Source organism: Hylobates moloch, unplaced genomic scaffold (genome assembly GCF_009828535.3).
Source record: "Hylobates moloch isolate HMO894 unplaced genomic scaffold, HMol_V3 SCAFFOLD_9, whole genome shotgun sequence".
NCBI lineage: Eukaryota > Metazoa > Chordata > Mammalia > Primates > Hylobatidae > Hylobates > Hylobates moloch.
Genome location: NW_026652284.1, coordinates 201650 through 222810, shown reverse-complemented (window position 1 = coordinate 222810; position 21161 = coordinate 201650). Strand labels below are relative to the sequence as shown.

Genomic DNA, 21161 nt, shown 5'->3' with positions numbered 1-21161 from the left:
GGCCCAAGTGTTCACAATGCGGGCAACCAGACCCCTTCCTGAAAGCAGCTCCCACGGCCTGCTCTGCACCGTCATCACTTGGCTTGCACTTTACCAACTACGTCACTAAAGTAACAAAATCTTGCTGATTATTCCAGCAAAATTACTGAGCAAAATGCTCCAATAAAACGCCTGTAAAATTCAGATGTTCTAACTTTCGGAAGTGAAAAGTGGGAGAGATTTTTTTCCTCTTGGTAACTTTCAAGGTAAAACAAAAATTCATCTCCTAGTTAGTTCCATCTCCTCCCTTTGCTGAAGGACACCATCACAAAAAATCTAGATGTTTCCAAAATACTTCTTTAAAAAGCAGCAAGCCCCTTCCATGTGGCTACTTCTTGCCTAACCAAGGCCAGGGCAAGGACCGCCAGGAATGGACAGTCAGGGTGAGGCTAACGGCAAGAAAATACCTGAAAGAGCAGACGAATCAAAAGTACAAACTGGCCAGGCGTGGTGCCTCACACCTGTAATCCCAGCACTTTGGGAGGCCAAGATGGGCAGATCACCTGAGGTCAGGAGTTCAAGACCAGCCTGGCCAACATGGTGAAACCCTGTCTCCACTAAAAATACAAAAATTAGCTGGGCATGGTGGCGGGCACCTGTAATCCCAGCTACTCGGGAGGCTGAGGCAGGAGAATCGCTTGAACCCGGGAGGCGGAGGTTGCAGTGAGCCAAGATCGCGCCATTGCACTCCAGCCTGGGTGACAGAGCGAGACTCTGTCTCAAAAAAAAAAAAAAAAACAACAAAAAAACAAACTGGCAAAAAGTCAAAGCATTGTACTTGAAACTGACAGAAAGCAGGCTCCATGAAGGAAACACGAAATCACTCTCAGAGAAGAGAAGTGAACCACAAAAGGAGCGTTGATTCCGAAAGGGCATGAGGAACTTTAGACTGTCAAAGGCTTGGTCCCTTTTGTCTCAGAAACTGGTTGCTTTAATTTACAGGCACTCTGTTCAGGGTGTTCACGGTGACAGCGATGGGTAGGAAGGCGTCAGCAACCCACCCCTCGGTGTTGCACCCCCCCAGATTATTTGCCATTTTACCTGGAAGTACATAAAATTCATCAGTTTTGTGACCTCAGGCTCCAGAACCTCCACGGTTTTCTCATAAATTTCCACTCTGTTAGGCTGCTCGTTACATTTCACCTGGGAATAAAGAAAAAAGGATGACATAAGAGGCTTCAAGATCTAGCCAGAAGCAGCCGCTGGGCTTCTAGAGCTAGTGATCCCGCCCTGCTGTGGGGTTAGAACTGGGAGGAGAGTGGGCCAGGCATGGCAGGGGCAGGGGTGTGGTGTGGCAGGGGCCTGGCAGGGTGTGGCTGGAGGGGAAGAGCCAGGCGAGCGTGGCACCTGTGGGATGGCCCGGGAGCAGCTCCTCCAGGTGTACAGCATGACAGCATATTCTTGGCCCTCCTCCAGCATCTCGTTCTGCAATGGAACATAGGGCAAATCAAAGGCAGGCGGGGGAACTAGCATGAAAAGCAGATGCCAGTTGCTAAAATCCAGACAAAGCACCATGAACTATCCTAAGCACTGTGGCCTGTGTGCCAAGAGACAGCTGCCAGAAGTTAGTGACGCTGAGGTGCGGCGCTGGGGGCCACAATGACCACCCAAAACACCCCACGGCTTCTGTAGGTGAGAGGGGTGTCAGTGACATGCAGGCATCTCTGAGGGGTGCCACAGGCGTTACACCTTGGCTCCACCCAGCCCTCAACAACTGCTGGCCATGAGACCGGCAGTTGGGAACACAGAGGAAGGGCTCAGGGCAGACGCCCTGCCCAGTATGAGCACACACAGGATCCCCATGGCCTCCTCACCGGCTCACAGGGCCTCCCAGTCCCAGAGAGGACTAGAGGCAGGGCTGCCGGCCCCAGGTGTGCAGGAGGAAAAGTTAGGAGCATGCCCACGGCACTTAAAATCTAGGTAGAGAGTCCATGGGAAGAGGACTGTCATCACTGCTGTAAAACTGCTTTTGCTTTCCACTCTTTAACATTGTTTCCTTTGGTAAAAATCAAATAGATGCTCTTACATCTAGTCTGTATTTAGTGAGATGTTCGTCACCGTATTTTTTTTTTTTTTTTTTTTTTGAGACGAGTCTTGCTCTGTCCCCCAGGCTGGAGTGCAGTGGCACGATCTCAGCTCACTACAACCTCTGCCTCCCGGGTTCAAGTGATTCTCTTGCCTCAGTCTCCTGAGTAGCTGGGATTACAGGCGTGCACCCCCATGCCCAGTTAATTTTTGTATTTTTTTTTTTTAGTAGAGACAGGGTTTCACCATGTTGGCCAGGCTGGTCTCGAACTCCTGACCTTAGGTGATCTGCCCACTTTGGCCTCCCAAAATGCTAGGATTACAGGCGTGAGCCACTGCGCCCGGCCTACAGCATTTTTTTATTATATGACATAAAAGAGGAAATGAAGTAAATGTGCAAAAATAGTTGAATTGTGGACATTTACAAAATGGTTTACGTAGCCATTAAGGATTGCTTTCTCTAGCACATTTTCATGGCATGAAAATATTCTTGTCCAGGTGTAGTGGCTGAGGCTATATAATCCCAGCACTTTGGGAGGCTGGGCAGGCGGATTCCTTGAGTCCAGGAATTCGAGACCAACCTGGGCAACATGGTGAGACCTCGCCTCTACAGAAAGTACAAAAAAGTAGATGGGCATGATGGTGTGTGCCTGTAGTCCCAGCTACTCAGGAGGCAGAGGTAGGAGGATTGCTTGAGCACGGGAGGTTGAGGCTGCAGTGAGCCCTAATCACACCACTGCACTCTAGCCTGGACAATCTGAGTGAGACCATCTCAAAACAAAGAAAGAAAACACGTTCATGAGATCATTAAAGTGCAGAACTAGCTAGGTGTGGTGGCTCATGCCTGTAATCCCAGCACTTTGGGAGGCTGAGGTGGGCAGATCACCTGAGGTCAGGGGTTCGAGACCAGCCCGGCCAACATAGTGAAACCCTGTCTCTACTAAAAATACAAAAATTAGCTGGGCATAGTGGTGGACGCCAGTAGTCCCCAGCTACTCAGGAGGCTGAGGCACAAGAACTGCTTGAACCTGGGAGGCGGAGGTCGCAGTGAACCAAGATCGTGCCACTGCACTCCAGCCTGGTTGGCAGAGCAAGACTGTCTCAAAAAAAAAAAAGCAGAACTATAGTAACAATGCAATTCATTTATAAATCTAAATCTCATATGGGAACATACCTGGTGGGTGTGGGTGCAGATCTGCAGAGGGAATGAGCATTAACAGGGCAGGCGCACCCTGGAAACGCTGACAAAGGTTTTCTCTGGGCCAGAGACACTGAATTTTCAGAAACAGCATGTATTGTTTTTATACTAAGAAAAGCAACGACTGTCTTAAAGATATAAAAGGCATTTCATTCATTTTCTTCTTTTTCCTCACTGCATAGTCTATTGGGATAATACCAAAAAGTATACACCTGCCCCTCAAACACGCCCTTCTCTGCAGAGAGAAACAAAGATACACCGCAACATTACCATGCTAGAGTGGACGGTGGCTTGTTCGATGTATCTTGCGATGCCAGTAACAAATGCATTTCTGTCTTCAAAGTTAGTGTTGAAATTTGGCTGAAGGAAAGGAAGAGAAAAACGTCATGTGGGGTCGAAGCACAGGCTGTACACCCCGCAGCTGCTGGGCACCCACCTGGTAGAGCAGCGAGGATGGTGGGGGCTCGATGCAGGGCTGCTGGTCGGGCAGGGGCAGCTCCTCCAGGAGGTCCACGTTGGACAGCGCGTCCTCCAGAGTCACCTGGGCCGCCATCCTGGGCTGGAAAAACATACAAGGACCCCTGTTCTGTGAGGAGAAGGAGGGGGCACCCGACAAGCTTCGAGGTTGGGTACTCAGGCCTCTAACCCCTTCCCGCTCTCCCAAGGGCACTGGACATGGCTGACGTGGGCATGCTCAGTCCTTGGGGGTCGTGCGTCTCTCTCAGAGCATGCGGGCCAGCAGACTGGGAGGCCCTGTGCAGCTTATCCTTCCACACTCGCTGAGAACAGGCCCTCCTGGCCTCCAGGAGGGTCACAGTGTGGGGGACATGGTTCCCGCCATCCTTCCCACCATAGGGGCCGCCGTCCTGAGTTGCTGGTGCTGAGGACTCTCTGGAGGGTCTGACAACCCCCTCAAAGTGCTGGAGGGGCGGTGCCTCTCCGACGCCACCTCCGCCCAGCAGAGCCTCCCTAAATGCAGCCACCTCCCCGGTGATGCCTCCAAACACGCTAGGGCCTGACATAGAAAAGACGAGCGCCCTGCCGCCCAACACCAGCTGTCTAGCTGCACAGACAAGCTGAGATTACAAGGAGTACGGGGCTGCTGCAGGGGACAGAAAGTGCCACACCGTAGCTGGAGCAGAGGTGCAGAAATGAAGGCAGACATCGTCTAAACACACCTTCAGTGCCAGCTCTAGGGAGAGGGGGTAATCTGCCTTCTGCTGAAGGGTACTCAGGAGCAGCTCTGCCCCAGGATGGGGCCAGAGGCCGCTGAGCCGCATTCTATGAAGGAAAGAGCAGCAGGTGGCCTGGAGGAGACACTGAACAGAAGGAGCCCCAAATCCCTCCTCCAGCACTGGCGCAGGCATGGAAGTGCACAGTGGAACGGGTAGCTGGTCCCAGTGCACTGGCTGAGGGTGGAGAAGGGAAGCTCCAGGGACCCAGGAAGCCCTGGAGAGGAAGCAGCTCAGAAGAGCCAGCCAACAAAATTGCTCATCAGCTTCAAGCCCATCCTCAAGCTGCAGGGGTGTGGATCTGATCCTCTTCACACCCCAAACCCTGAGACCACAGCCAGACAGCCACCAGCGGCACACAGGGGACAGGTCCAAGTGGCAGTGCAGGGGGCTGTGAAGCCAGAATTGACATGGAGCTGCCACCCACTGAAGGCAAGTCAGAACCACAGCCCAAGTCTCCTCAGGGTGTTTGCTTTCTAAAATAAAAATATCAACATCCTCCTAGGATTTTAACAAGACCCAGATCTCATATCATAACATCCAACCATCCACTTACAGCCCAGATTACTCAGCACACAAAGAATGAGGAATATCTGAGCTCCTACAGGAAAAGACAGTCAACAGATACCAAAATAACACAGGTGTTGCAATTATCCACTCAACTTTAAAGCAATTACTGTGCTATGAAATGCTCTACCGATTTTAACACTCCCAAACTGAATGAAAAAATGGAAATCAGCAAAAGGCAAACAAAACAACATATAAAGAAGAACCAAATGGAAATTTCAAAACTAAAAGACACACTACTGAAATGTAAAAAAAAAAAAAAAAAAAAAAAAAAACCTCAGGAAAGATTCAGTGAACTTGAAGATAGAGCAATGTAAGTTTTCTAATCTGAATACCAGAGAGAAAAAAGATTGAAAAAATTTTGGGGATCTTCGGGACAAGAGAAAAGGTCTAACATCTGTGTCATCAGAGTGCAAAAGGAAAAGGGGAAACCAAGCAGTGATGAAAAACAGCTGAGAAAAATGACAAAAAAAACACCCTAAATTTGGAGAAAGTCTTTTGTCTACAGATTCAAGAAGCTCTAAGGATCCCAAACAAGACAAACAAGAAATCCACACCCAGACACATCACGGTCAAACTGCTGAACGCTAAAGATAAAGGAAAACGGATCTTGAAAACAGCGGGAGAAACTTGAAATCTTGAAAACAGCGGGATGCCCGGCAGAGCACAGAGCAACAGTAGGAGGGCCGTGGATTCCCCCCGGGACCAGGCAGGCTGGAGGGCGGGCACAACATGCCTAAACCTAAAGCGGGGACCAGGCAGGCTGGAGGGTGGGCACAACGTGCCTAAGCCTAAAGCAGGGACCAGGCAGGCTGGAGTGTGGGCACAATGTGCCTAAGCCTAAAGCGGGGAGGTGCCAACTCGGGATCCTCCCTCAAGGTGGGAATGTGTCTTCCAGGAAGGAAGGTGAAGCCAGGACGTGGGCAGAGGAGGAAAATAAAGAGCATGCTGGCCAGCGGTTCAGGCTGACAGGAAGGGAGGTGGAAGGAGGCGTGGGCCGTGAACCACGTAGCAGAGGCAGTAGGCAGGGTAAGGGGCAAGGGCACAGGACACATAACGACCCCACAGCTCTTCCAAAGTGCTTGGCGGTTAAAAGCAAAAATCAAAGTACTGTCTGATGGGCCTTTCAGTGTACATAAATGTAAATTACACAAATACATAACATGTAAATTATAAAATATTTCTAGGTACATAATTGTATAAATCATATAAACAAGACAACTGTAATCTAAAAGGAGGAGGGGAAACCTGGATGGGGTAAGATTTCTATGTCCCTCTAGAAGTGGTAAAAAGCAGACTTTTCAGATCCTTAGCAGAATGTGAAATGTTAATAAGCATGGACTTCGAAATCCTTAGAGCAACCACCGAAGAAAGCTGTACAGCCAGTCCCAGCTACTTGGGAGGCTGAGAAGGGAGGATCGCTTGAGTCCAGGAGTTCAAGGCCTGCCTGGGCAACACAGTGAAATCCTGTCTCTTTTAAAAAAAAGAAAAAATTTAAAATACTTTTTTAAAAAGCTATCCAAAGCAAAATAGGTAACATATAATTTAGAATAAATTAAAACAGAATACCACAATATGTTTTAAAAAACCTAAAAGGAAATAGAGCAATGATAAAGATAGTGATCTAACAGAAGTTAGATAATAAAATGGTAGACCTGAATTGAAACACATTGATAATTACACTATCATAATAATCTAAAAACACCAATTAGAAGAGGTTGTCAGAATAGATAAATAAAATCCTAACCCAACCATATGCCATCTACAAGAAGCTTACTTCAAATATACTGATACAGGTAGATAAGTCGAAAGCAAAAGGGGAAAAAGGTGAACCACGCAAGCGCTGGCCAAAAAGAAGCTGGGGTGGCTATGTCAGCACCAGACTCAGCCAGCCTCCAAGCAAGGAACTCATCAGAGAGAGAGAAGGAAGGGGTCAGTTCCAGACCCAGCCAGCCTCCAAGCAAGGAACTCATCAGAGAGACAGAAGGAAGGGGTCAGCTCCCCAAGGAGCCAGAACAACCCTCAATGTGAATGCACCCGGCCAAAAAGCTTCCTTCACGTTACACCAGGCAAAAGCTGACAGAGCTGGAAGGAGAAATGCCATAGCCACCCCTGAATCTCAGTTTCACTTTCCGTGATTTCAATGACCAGAGGTCAACTGCACTCCAAAAATATTAAACGGAAAACTCCATTCACAAACACTCCATAAGTTTTAAACTGTGCACTCTTCTGAGTTGGGTGATAAACTCTCAGGCCGTCCTGCTCCTCCCACCCAGGACACGAACCATCCCCTTGTCCAGCGTCTCCACGCCGTATGTGCGACCCGCCTGTGAGCCACCAGTAGCCGGCTGGGTCGCCAGCATGGGACTGCAGCGGTATGGCCAGGCTGGTGGTCAAGGTCAGCAGCAGCCTAAGGCTGCATTGCAATGCCTGCGCTGCCCACCTCACCGCCATCTCATGGTGGGCACCAAAGGGCGAGAGAGAGAGAGAGAGACCACATTCACATAACTTTTATGACAGTATATTGTTACAACTGTTCTATTATTATTGTAATTTCTTACCGTGCCTAATTTACCAATTAAAGTTTGTCACTGGTATGCAAGTATGGAAAAACATAGACTATGCAGGGTTCAGTACAGTCTCCAGGCTCAGGCATCCACGTGGGGTGTTGGGCCGGTTCCACAGATACACGGAAACAATTGCAGGTCAATCCCCAGTGGCGGCTGGAGACGCCACCCATTTTCTCAGGAACTGACTGGAAATCAGGGAGAACAGAGGCACCGGCCGCACCGCCAGCCACCTGGACCTCCCCGACATGTGAGGGAACGCCCCCGACCGCAGCCGGTCACTGCTGCATGTTCCTCACTAGAAATCTACATGTAGCAGAAACTCTCGTCCACTTCCCTCTACATCACAGCTTCCTGTTCCACACACCTCAGAAAGGAGCAGGGCAGGGCAGCCCCGGCCGGGTGGGTGCAGGGTCCAGCCCCAGCGCCACCTGCAGAGCCAGCGTGGGGGGCCTGCCCTCGGTGTCCACGCAGGCACCTCAGGGTGATGCTGCTCGGAGGGGCCAGGCTCCTTAGGACATGCCTCGGCCCCATAGGGGCTGCCCGTGTCCTGCAGCTCCAGCCCAGAGTCCTGCAGTCTGCCCTTTCTGCAGCCTGAACCCAGACAGTGCCAGGAGAGGCCTGGGGGCGTGTCCAGTCATGCCCGGGCCCCACGCGGGTCAACGAGAAGACAGGTTGGACCGAGCACCCTGGGAGGCCACAGAGCCCACATGGCAACAGCCCCTGACCCCGCGCAGCACCCACAGGGACTCGCCTTCCTCCCTCGCCTCTGCCCAGGAGAGGCCAAGATGACCCCATGGTGGAGGAAGGTGGGGAGGAGTGCCCCAGACAGGCTCGGGGGAGAACTGCTCGTGCGTCAGCTGTGATCCACAGCAGGGACCACGGATGTCGAACCCACGGAAAAACGCCAGATGCGCAGCTTGTTGAACCCACGGAAAAACGCCAGATGCGCAGCTTGTTCCAAGCCAGTGCTTGCAGACTTCTTTCTTTGTATAAAAATAACAGTATTTATGTGGTCAATGGAATGTTAGCCTTAAAAGAAAAGAAATTCTGACAAGTTACGACATGGTTGAACCTTAAGGACCTTATGCTAAGTGAAATAAGCCAGTCACAAAAGCACAAACGCCGCATGATTCCACTCATATGAATTACCTAAAGCAGTCAAACTCAGAGACAGAAAGGAGAACAGTGGTGACAGGGGCTGTGTGCGGGGGCTGGGGAGTTGTTGTTTAGTGGATACAGAGTTTCCGCTTGGAAAGATGAAACGCTCTAGCTGGACAGTAGTGGTGGTTGCAGAATAAGGTGAAATGTACTTAACACCACTGAGCTGTACACTTAAAATGGTGAAGGTGGGGGAGGACACGGCGGCTCCAGCCTATAATCCTGGCACTTCGGGAGGCCGAGGCGGGCAAATCACGAGGTCAGGAGTTCGAGACCGGCCTGGCCAACATGGTGAAATGCCATCTCTACTAAAAATGCAAAAAATTAGCTGGGCATAGTGGCAGGCGCCTGTAATCCCAGCTACTCAGGAGGCTGAGGCAGGAGAATCACTTGAACCCAGGAGGCGGAGGTTGCAGTGAGCTGAGATCACGCCACTGCACTCCGACCCCAGCGACAGAGTGAGGTGAGACTCCATCCCCCCCAAAAAAAAAAAAGGTGAAGATGGGGTAAAGGTGAAGATGTTATGCATATTTTACTACAATCAAAAATAGCAATGTTTGTTGCTGATTAATCAGAAAACATGGAAAAGGAAAAAGAAAACCTATCATCAATCATCCCACCGTCCCTTACAAAAACAAGATGCTATCATACAAACTGCTTTGTAAGCTCTTTTTTCTCCCAGCTTCCATAAAATTTCTCAAGTCATCAGTGCACCGTGCAGAATGCTGGCCAGGGCCCTGCTGTGGCAAACTGCTGTTCTCTCCTATTCTTCACATTTTCATATTTCAGGTTTTTCATGATCATAGGCAGCCCTCCCACATCCACTTTGGTGTGTGATGCCAAGCAGCTGTCACCGCACGCACACAGCCCGGGTCCGGCCTGCTTCCAAAGGCTCTCCGTCCGTGCATCTTCCATAGATGCGAATTTGCACAGCCTCTGCCTCACCCTGTTAGACAGACTTGGAGTAATCAGCTCTAAATCCAAGTCTCCAAGGTCTCAGCCCTGGCAGCGTGGGTGCAGGGTCTGGCCTGGGTGCCACCTGCAGAGCCAGCGTGGGGGCCCTGGTGGTGTCCACTCCACACAGGCACATCAGAGCTCATGTCTCATCCCATCTTGTTCTCTGACTCCTCACAGTTCCACCTCCCAAAGCTCTTTCAAGTGCATTTACTTTGCTCCGTCTCTAACTGCTGCCAGCGGACCCTGCATCCCAGTGCTAGAGAACAAAGGCAATGCCTGACTCCAGCCACCTGCACCCTGGGATTTTTTCGGCCCTCCTTTTGTCCTCCCATGAATGCCACGTCCCACGGGGATTTTCCCCCAGCACTGGCATCCAGCACAGCCTCTAGTCTCCTTCTGTGTCTAAGATGCCCCCATTCCCAGGCAGAAGCACCAGGCCTGGCCTGGTCACTGCAAAGCCAGTGTCCACTGCCCCTGGAATGGAGCCTCAGTTGTATCTGACCAGCCTTTATAAGTGGCTGCCACAGTGCAAATATCCAACAGCATAATTAAAGTCACGTATTTGGAACAGCATACAAACTGTTCTGCCGGTGCTACCAGCCAGCACTTTAGAGTTTAACAATAGGATCAGGGCCTGGTGCAGTGGCTCACGCCTGTAATCCCAGCACTTTGGGAGGCCGAGGCGGGTGGATCACGAAGTCAGGAGATCCAGACCATCCTGGCTAACACAGTGAAACCCCATCTCTACTGAAAATACAAAAAAATTAGCCAGGCGCGGTGGCGGGCGCCTGTAGTCCCAGCTACTCAGGAGGCTGAGGCAGCAGAATGGTGTGAACCCAGGAGGCGGAGCTTGCAGTGAGCCGAGATTGCGCCACTGCACTCCAGCCTGGGTGACAGAGCGAGACTGTCTCAAAAAAAACCAAAAACAAAACAAAACAAAAAACAATAGGATCGCATTTCTGTCTCTGCTCGTTCAGCTCACATGGACAGGTACACTGATGTCCACTGCTTGGGGCCTGATCAGAGCAGGGCAATGCATGACCAGGCACAGAGGGAAGACCACATGAGGACACAGAGAGAAGGTGGCCATTCACAAGAGAGGCCAACCCTGCTGGCCCCCTGATCTCAGACTCCCAGCTCCAGAACTGAGAGAAAGAAATAGGCCCTGATCCTATTATTAAACTCTAAAGTGCTGGCTGGTAGCACCGGCAGAACAGTTTGTATGCTGTTCCAAATACGTGCCTGATCTGTGGTGTTTTGTTAATGGTAGCCCTGGCAAATGAACACAGAGCCAAGAACAGGTAGGACAGAGTCACCCAGGCGGGACGCAGATTCCCTGCACTGTCTGCCGGGTAAGAACCCACACGAGCTGGTATTTTGCTGATCACGAAAATAATACGTGCTCCATGCAGAAAGAGCACACTGCTGGGAGCAAAACAAGCCAGCCAGACCTGCACGAGCTCGGTCACAAGGCGCTACCGTGCCACAGTTCCAGTTGCCTGTGCCCCCGGCCTCCCCAGGTGGCGAACCAGCCCAAAAATAACATGCCCACCCTCGGTTTATGTCACTGAACAACATAAAGAGATGTTTTTTCCTTCCTTGACTGATTTTCTATCAGCAGCAGTTCTCAACCCTCAAGTTTGATTCCAAATCCTATAGCTTGTCAAGATATAAAAATGAATTTAAATATGGTAGGGGAACTGCTGTTTTAACAAGCCATCAGTTCGTTTATTTTGTAAATTTAAGAGTTTTTAAAAATAAAGATTTCAAAGGAGGACATACTCATCATACTTGGCTGCTCTTCCAGTGATGTCCTCAGAGTCCCGGGTCAATCTCTAAGCGTCTCGTGGGTCGGGATGCGCCTCTGCTCTAGGAGCTGCAGGGCAGTTTGCAGAGTGAGCAACACCCACCGGGCGGTGGCAGACTGGCTGCGCGTCTGAGCGCACATCATGCTGCACACCTCACTCACCTGCTCGATCATGGAACCCCAGGTGGGCTTCAAGGGACCCAACGGTGGGCAGGAGGCAAAGGTTCCCAGTGCCACCCACTGGAAAGGCAGTGCCCACAGGGCATGCTGGGGGCTCCATGGGTCCACCTCCTTCCTTCCACATGTCACTGGCTGCCCCTCAGCCTCAGATCCACACAGATGCAGTCTCAAGAAGCGGTCCTCACAGCTGCCTTAAGGTGGAGGCCACCCTGACGCATTGGCAAATGAGTGGTGGGAGGCTGGATGGGGTCGCCAGCTGCCCCAGGGCCCACAGCCGCAGAGCACGGTTGAGAACCGCCCTGACCCAGTGCTGGGTGCCCACCCAGGGGGTCAAGGCCAGAGGCACAGAGGTACAAATGGCCACTTTCCAAGTGCGAGTGAGGTGCTGGAGCCCGGTTCAGGCCTGAGGGGCAGGACACAGGCAGCACGGAGCTGGAGCCACAGACAGAGTTGCCCTGGCGTGGGCAGGCAGCAGGGACTGGGGAGGCAGGGAAGCAAGGTCAGGGACCCAACCCTTCTCCTGCCCTGATGGCCCCAGCAGAGCCCTGAGGATGCTGGAGAGAGTTGGGGACAGCAGGCCAAGGGGCAAAGGCAAAGGAGGCACGCACCAGTGCTTCCACCAACTAGAAAACAGGCAGATCCACCCAGGCTCCTGGTCCTTAACCCATCCAGATGTGGCCAGCCCTCGCCACACTCCCCCTGCAAGTTCACGGGCTCAGGGCATCAGCCAGTGCCTCTCCATGCTGCCCTTGGGGAATCCAGTTCCCAGAGAGGCCCTGGACCTCACTTCTCCACACAGCAGACATCCCAGGAGATGGGAGGGTGATTTTTGTAAAACCTCATAGTCATCACATGCTTCAAAACAAAGAACAGTGAATCACAGAATTTTTTTTTAAATGTGATTTGGGGCTGGGCACAGTGGCTCACGTCTCTAATCCCAGCACTTTGGGAGACCGAGGCTTGAGGTCAGGAGTTTGAGACCAGCCTGGCTAACATGGCGAAATATTGTCTCTACTAAAAATACAAAAATCAGCTGGGCATGGTGGTGGATGCCTGTAATCCCAGCTACTTAGGAAACTGAGGCACAAGAATCACTTGAACCCAGGAGGCAGAGGTTGTAGTGAGCTGAGATCGCGCCACTGCACTCCAGCCTGGGCGACAGAGTGAGACTCTGTCTCAAAATAAATAAATAAATAAAATAAATAAATGTGATTTGGTCCTTTTCCCTGCGTCTGGGCAGCATGAGGGCAGGTGGCTGGGAAGAAAGAGCTGTCTCTCATGCTCAGCAGGCAGCTCACTCAGTAGGTCATAACCCTGAGTCCTGGCATAACTCAACAGTCTTGAAAATGAAAAAAGACACTACTAGGCTGCAAAAACAAATGGAAATTAAAGCAGCCAAGACTAACTTTAACCTGGAAGCAGAGGTGGTGCCAACAGATTAAAAGGGAAAAGGAAAAAAAAGTTTGTATGTGTGAGTGTGTATGTGTGTGAGAGTGTGTGTCTTCAATAAGCCAGCATCCCTGGGAGAACACAGGCCCCGTGGGAAACCGGCCTTGGACACCAGACAAAACAAAGCAGTCAAACAAGACAGGGCTCTGGAGACGGGCATCTCAGGGGAGGCTCGGGGAAGGCAGCCAGGAAGGGTGGGGGCTGGTAAAGGGGGAACGGGTGGCCGCACCATCCAGATGGCCCCACTGCCGCCCCGAGACAGCAGTGTGCATGTGGCCACTCTGGCCGGGCCCAGGCTCCCAAAATGCCAGCGAGCGCACAGCAGAATGGTGGCTGCCCGCTCCAGCCAACCCCTGGCCACAGAGGGACCTTGTATTTTACCACATTAGAGGGTACACTTTTGAGACGTATTTACTTCTCTTTCCACCCTAGGTCAAGAGGGAGCATTTTACAGGGACCGAACAGTCGTCTCTTTAGGTGTCAAAATAGAAACTGCCAAGACAGCTCAACACCAAGGTTGCAAAATGTGGAGAAGCCACAATCCAGAAAATGCAGAAGCAAAGGCATCGGTGCCATGCAGGCGGCAGTGCTGTGGCAGGCGGCACACCGACGCTAGCTCCCGCCACTGCAGCCCACACTGAGAGAGGTGGAGGGATGCTTTGCTAGAAAGAGCTTCCCAGCATTTCCAAACCAGTCATTTAAAAATTTTACAACTTGTGGTCAGGCACGGTGGCTCACGCCTGTAATCCCAGCACTTTGGGAGGCCGAGGCAGGTGGATCACGAGGTCAGGAGATCTAGACAATCCTGGCTAACACAGTGAAATCTCATCTCTACTAAAAATACAAAAAATTGGCCAGGCACGGTGGGCTCATGCCTGTAATCCCAGCACTTTGGGAGGCCGAGGCGGGCGGATCATGAGGTCAGGAGATCGAGACCATCCTGGCTAACACGGTGAAACCCCGTCTCTACTAAAAATACAAAAAATTAGCCAGGTGTGGTGGTGGGCACCTGTAGTCCCAGCTACTAGGGAGGCTGAGGCAGGAGAATAGCATGAACCCAGGAGTCGGAGCTTGCAGTGAGCCGAGATCATGCCACTGCACTCCAGCCTGGACAACAGAGCAAGACTCTGTCTCAAAAAAAATTTTTTTACAACTTGTAAGCATTCCACTTGTCCAACTAAACAGCATAGTCAAACAAAGACAAACTATGAAATGTTTCTGCAAACGTGCACAAGGCACGAGCTGATTTTCTTCCTCTTCTATATGCAAAATGATGGCACTTTCCAGAAAAGTAGAAACTTCCAATATTTTTTGTGCAATCTGTTCATGTAAAATAGGCATAAAATAAATCATCTGAAGAAGAAAAGCATACTTTGCTGTCCCCTTCTCTCCCAGGTGTAGAAAGAATGTGCTCTTCTGTATTTCAAAGCAGGGGACCGCGCCAGCATGGCTGCAGCTGGTTTTCCCCAGGTTAAACGGCCTGACTGCACGGCTGCAGCATAGAAACAGGCTATCACGACCAGCAAGGCAAAAAGTGCATAGTTAAAAACCAATATAACATCTTCTAGCCTAGCTTTATTACTGAAGTAATTTGCTTTTTTTTTTTTTTTTTTTTTTGAGATGGAGTCTCGTTCTTGTCACCCAGGCTGGCGCAATCTCGGCTCACTGCAACCTCTGCCTCCCAGGTTCAAGCAATTTTCCTGCCTCAGCCTCTCAAGTAGCTGGGATTACAGGCACACATCACCACGCCTGGCTAATTTTTGTATTTCTAATAGAGATGCGGTTTCACCAAGTTGGTCAGGCTGGTCTCGAACTCCTGACCTCAGGTGATCTGCCTGCCTCGGCCTCTCCAAGTGCTGGGATTACAGGTGTGAGGTAATCTGCTTTTTTTAGTGCACAAAAACTTCAAATTCCATCCTCAAAAGCAGCCACTCAAAACCAGCTCAAAAGAACGGCCTCATCAACAGAGAAACAGAAATCAAGTTTGAAAATCACAATGAGGTGCTGACGTCTAAAACAGAGTGTGCCAAGGAACCCTGAGAGAGAGCACGCCCCCAGGCCACACGGCCTCCGCCTCCCACCCTGGGGCTGCAGCCCCTTCGGCCAGGGTCAGGCTGCCTCTGGGAGGGGTCTCCCAAGACCGAGTGGTCTCACAAGCTCCTAACATCGCCCTCCCCCAGGCTTCCCTCTGATCCCCCAGGCGCCGCCAAACCTGCACTCACCTCTGCTTCTCTTCCTGTCACTCTCCTGCTCACACTTTCACTGGCTCTCTCTGCCTACAGCTGTGGTTTTCAAACCATGCGCCATGAAACCCCAGAGTGCCCCAGGAGAGCAGTTCTGTCTTTACCTGTCAAATTTGTATGAAAAAAACTATTCGGATGCTAAAATAATTAATAAAAGGCAGAGATGGGGTCCAGTATTCCACAGAATAAAGTCTCAAGCGCTCACAGAACACCCAAGGGCCTCCCTCCGTCTCCCACACCCCTGGGCCATGGAGGACCCGCTGTGCCGTCCACCATTCCCAGTGCCCCAGGTGGGGCCCTCAGGACAATGAGAACACGCACCTCAGCCCGGGGCTGGGCTACCAGGCACACAGACCAGCTCGGGGAAGCCCCACCAGCCCACCTGGCAGATGCCCGGGTTGGGTAGGGATCTGGCTGGTGGGAGGGGCTGTTTCTCTCCCACCTGTGTGCACCTGGGCAACACACAGACAGCACAAACAATTAAGGAGTGCTCCTCGACGACGGCCATTCCTTCATCTTTCACCCGAATCCAGTGCATGTTTAAAAGGCACAAAGGGAAGAAGACAGCGTTTCCGGCTCCACTTACTCTTTCTGTTAGGGCAGACCCACCATGGCGGTCTCCAGGAGGGCAGTCACACCACAGAGGGGGCGCTCCCACGCTCAGGAGAAGAGTGGGGGTCCCCATTCACAGATGCCGACACTGAGCCCAGAGGGGAAGGGAGGCTGCTGCAGCCCCGTGGCTTGCCTCACGTGCCTCAGTGGCGTGGCCCGCATGGCCGGGCAGTCCCACCTGCTCAGGAGGCCATGGGCTCAGCTGGGCACCAAGGCATGACCTCTGGCGCTTGACAAAGCAATTCCACCACGGGCCATTCTGGCTGGGGGTTCTCAGCCTGCTCTGATTCCTGCGGCTTGAAGGAAAGGGAACTGGCTGCCACCCACCTTGTCCACCACCTTATCACTGTGCCCGACAGACCATCTATCTGCTGGGTCCTGCGGCACACGGCTGAGAAACAGGCCCCACGGGCGATTGAGCCCCGTGCTCCCCCTCCCCACCAGCCTCTCAGGTTCTCCTCTCAGGGCCCAGGAGGGTGCAGGTTGATGACCAAAGGCTACACGGCAGCCACTAGATCATCTTCACCCAGCATCCACACCTCCTGATGTGCCTGTTCTTCTTTCCCTGTCTCTCCCTCCCCTAGTAAGGACCTGAACCCCCGAATCCCCACCTGGCTGGCCTGGCTGTGGCCTGGCCCTGCCAAGGTCTGGCATAGCCCAGTAGCAGCCCAGCCCTTCTCCTACACCAAGTGCACCACGAGGAGCTGCAGGCTCCCCCACTGCGCCTGGCCTGTGGGCCGAGTGTCTCCCGGGCTCCCCCACTGCGCCCGGCCTGTGGGCAGAGTGTCTCCCGGGATCCCCTACTGCCTCCAGCCTGAGGTCATGCCCATGACCTTAGCTACCACCTACACTACACCTCACTCCCCAATCTCTATCAAGGGTCCCGCTGTCAAGACACTTGGGCTGGAAACACCAGCATCAACCTCACCGGCTTCCTCCACATGCACCAAGACACCTCACAGGTCCCACACAGCGGGGTGGTCTGTGCCTTCGGGTGCCCTATTTCAGCAGGCTCGTGCTCTGGGGTGTCCCAGGCACCTTGCCGGAGATGTCCTGCAGAGGCAGGAGCTCCATAAGCAGGCGGTGCCACAGAACATCCCCAGTGACTGTGAACCGAGCAGGGACCTAACGGGGAGCTTCTCAGGTAAACCAGAATCCTGATCTTAAAGCCAGCTCCCTCCGGGTCTTCATGAAAACTGTGGGAAAGGTGTCCAGGCCATTTAGCTGTCCATCAAAGGAACAAAAGCAGAGAGCACCTCTTTCACTGAGGTCATACAAATCTTTTCCATCATTACGGCAACACCGGCACATCCAGAACATGTGAAGGAAACACCACCGGCCCATGCATGAACCGCAGCCTGCTTCGGGGCAGCCCGCCCTCCTCCTGCTCAGGCAAGAGACAAGCCTGACGGTACCACATCTGGGCAGAAAAGCCTGGAGTGTGTTTGCAGATGACTTTCCTAGTGGCACATCCCAGGAAGTTTCTTAGGTCACACAATGTCTCTAAAGCTGCAGGTGGCTTTGGGCCAGGTGCCCTCCTATGGGGGCCCACGAACAAGGTGGAGCCGGACAGCAGCATGGCGCTTCCCAACAGAATCCAGGGGTCACTTCTGTTTTTACAATTTAATCTGAATGTTCTTTTAATTTGTATTTCTTTTATTTATTTACTTATTTATATTTTGTTTATTTTTAAGATGGAGTCTCACTGTCACCCAGGCTGGAGTGCAAGTGGCATGATCTCGACTCACTGCAACCTCAGCCTCCTGTGTTCAAGTGATTCTCCTGCCTCAGCCTCCCGAGAAGCTGGGATTACAGGCGCTCGCCACCATGCTGGGCTAATGTTTGTATTTTTAGTAGAGACGGGGGTTTCGCCATGTTGGCCAGGCTGGTCTCGAACTCCTGACCTCAAGTGATCCGCCAGCTTTGGCCTTCCAAAGTGCTGAGATTGCAGGCATGAGCCACTGTGCCTGGCCTTAATTTTCATTTCTTTTATTATTACTGAGATGAAACATATTTCTATGCATTAGTCAGTTTGTTTTTCTTCTTTTTTGAGACAGGGTCTCACTGTCAACCAGGCCGAAGTGCAGTGGTGTGATCACAGCTTACTGCAGCCTCAACTTCTCAGGCTCAAGTGATCCTCCCACCTCAGCCCCCCAAGTAGCTGGGACTACAGGCGTGCCCCACCAGGTCTGGCTAATTTTTTTGAATTTTTGTAGAGACAGAGTCTTGCCTTGTTGCACAGGCTGGTCTTGAACTCCTGAGCTCAAGGGATCCTCCAGCCTCGGCCTTCCAAAGATGCTGAAATTACAGGCACGAGCCACTTCCCCCTGCCCGTTTTTCTTCATTTGTAACTTGCCAGCTTGGGTTGTTTGCCTGTTTGTTTTTTTAAAATCCTTGGAATCTTGGTATTTTCTTCAGCAGCTGACAGATGGACTTACTATACTAACAATGTTAAAGATATTAAAGCTTTGTGAGAATTGCTACAAAACTTTTTCCAGGTCAAGCTACTTTCTTTTTCATTTCACTTACTATTTTCTTTGAAACTAAGTTTTAACTTTTTATCGTATTAGCCTTTCCCTTTGGAATTTCCTGTTTCACTTCTAAATTTACCAAGGAGGAAGAACTCTGCCAGCCCAGGCCCACGGAAGGAAGCAGTTTCTAATCATAGCCCCAGTTTCTGCAAATTGCTGTGGCCACGATGGGAAGCCAAACAGCTGCTCAGGTGAGAAACAGTGTCAAGGCAGCACTACTATAGGTAATCTCAGAGAGTTCATTTAAAAGTAATCTTGAGATCAATAAAAATCTCAGGCCGGGCGTGGTGGCTCACGCTTGTAATCCCAGCACTTTGGGAGGCCAAGGCGGGCGGATCACGAGGTCAGGAGATTGAGACCACGGTGAAACCCCATCTCTACTAAAAATACAAAAAAGTTAGCCAGGCGTGGTGGCGGGCGCCTGTAGTCCTAGCTACTCGGAGAGGCTGAGGCGGGAGAATGGCGTGAACCCGGGAGGCGGAGCTTGCAGTGAGCCGAGATCGCGCCACTGCACTCCAGCCTGGGCGACAGAGCGAGACTCCGTCTCAAAAAAAAAAAAAAAAATTTCAGTAAACTGATTGGTAGTAGGATTTTTAAAACTGGGACTCAGATACATAATAATTCTTGGACTCTGACCTGCTCTCACCATAATTAGTAATGTTTAATGACGTCAAAGACGTGCGAACCCACTGCCCACACCGAAAGGCAGAGTCCTGCTTGTGATCCACAGTGAGTCCCTGGTCCGCACCTCCAGGCATCGATCCCCTGCTTTCTTCTGCATAAACTGTATCTCATCTATATTCTTTTTTTTTTTTTTTTTGAGACGGAGTTTTGCTCTCGTTGCCCACGCTGGAGTACAATGGTGCGATCTCAGCTCACCGCCACCTCCGCCTCCCTGGTTCAAGCTATTCTCATGCCTAAGCCTCCTGAGTAGCTGAGATTACAGGCGTGTGCCACCATGCCCGGCTAAATTTTGTTATTTTTTTTTTAGTAGAGACGGGGTTTCTCCATGTTGGTCATGCTGGTCTCGAACTCCCGACCTCAGGTGATCCACCTGCCTCGGCCTCCCAAAGTTCTGGGATTATAGACGTGAGCCACTGCACCCGGCCATAGCTCATCTATATTCTTAAAAAGCACCTTTTAGTTGAGTTATTATAAAAGGGATATCATCTATATATAGTCACCTGACCTATTCATACTGTGCCCACTGCTATTACGAGATGCATGCACACTGCCAGCGGTGCTCCTAAAGCACCATGTTGATGTGTGCGTGCTATTCCACCCAACCAACAAACCAGGCTACATGTCCTGTCTCCTGCTGCTCAGAACCAACGCCATTTGCAGACACTTGGTTGTCATGACCTCTGAGGAACATTCTTACACATGAACACCTGGGCAACACATGCTCCAGCACAGGGCTTGGCAAGCATTTTCTAAACAGGGCCAGCAGCGGACAAGTGTCCTGTGGCACACAAGAGAACATTCTCATTCTTAGGAAATAGACACTGATGTGTCTAGAGGTAAAGGGCCTCAAGTGGAGAGAGAAGTGTTTGAATTGTGTTCTTTGTCCTATTTTTATTTTTGCAATGTTTTGTAAGTTTGAAGTTATTTTAAATGAGTAAGAAAGGCCGGACGCGGTGGCTCACACCTGTAATCTCAGTACTTTGGGAGGCACAGGCGGGCAATCACCTGAGGCTGGGCATTCGAGACCAGCCTTACCAATATGGAGAAACCCCATCCCTACTAAAAACACAAAATTAGCCGGGCGTGGTGGCAGATGCCTGTAGTCCCAGCTACTCAAGAGGCTGAGGCACGAGAATTGCTTGAATCCAGGAGGTGGAGGTTGCAGTGAGCCAAGATCGTGCCACTGCACTCCAACCTGGGCAACAAGAGCAAAACTGTCTCAAAAATAACATAACATAACATAACAAACATAACATAACATAACATAACATAACATAACATAACATAACATAACACATAACAATGAAATATCCCCCTGAAAACTTTTTGTGAACATAAGGGAAAGGAATGGGAAACGTCTCAAACAGACTTGCCCCGACTCTTCGAGCGGAAGTGTGTTTTGGTCGCCCCTCACTCCTATGGCCCCGGGCAGGCTGGACGCTGGCACATATCGCGGGCTGAACCCATCTCACCAGCCAGAGCACGGCCGCAACATGCCCGCGTCTGCCCAGAGGAAGGTTCTGCCCAGAGTCACGCACTCCTGGGCAGAAAGCTTTTAACCCCCAGTTGTAAGAGGTGCCTGGACACCATGCCTTCGTAAGGACGGCTTGTAGAAAGGACCTTCCAGGCCCAGCCAGCCCTGGGAGTAAACATCAGTGTTATAATCAGAATGCTTCAGATCATTGCAAAAGAGCTGGGTTTTGTTTTTTGTGGATGGGCCAAACTGATTTATTATGAGACAGAAACTATGGATTGGCATGTTTTTATATAAATTAAGGTATTGTTAACAAATGAAAATTGTATATATTTACTGCATACAATGAGAGGTTTACATATATGCATACCTTGTGGAATGGTTAAATCGAGCTATTATGCATATCTATCACTTCACATACTTTTTTTTTTTTTT

The 21161-nt window shown here is 51.0% G+C and overlaps 1 protein-coding gene across 6 annotated transcripts in view; it reads right to left on the bottom strand.

Moving 5' to 3' along the window:
- The window catches only part of CYFIP1 (cytoplasmic FMR1 interacting protein 1), a 120015-nt gene that overhangs the window by 82602 nt on the left and 16252 nt on the right, over positions 1 to 21161 (bottom strand). For all 6 annotated transcript variants that reach the window (XR_009214807.1, XR_009214808.1, XM_058443841.1 and 3 more), the window contains exons 2-5: positions 3699 to 3821; positions 3533 to 3622; positions 1387 to 1464; positions 1081 to 1182 (exon numbers count right to left, since the gene is read on the bottom strand). Coding sequence is in view for 4 of the 6 variants with exons in the window: in XM_058443841.1 (XP_058299824.1) it covers positions 1081 to 1182; positions 1387 to 1464; positions 3533 to 3622; positions 3699 to 3815 (387 nt within the window). In the remaining 2 variants the exon portion in view is untranslated. The remainder of the gene's footprint in view (positions 1 to 1080; positions 1183 to 1386; positions 1465 to 3532; positions 3623 to 3698; positions 3822 to 21161) is intronic.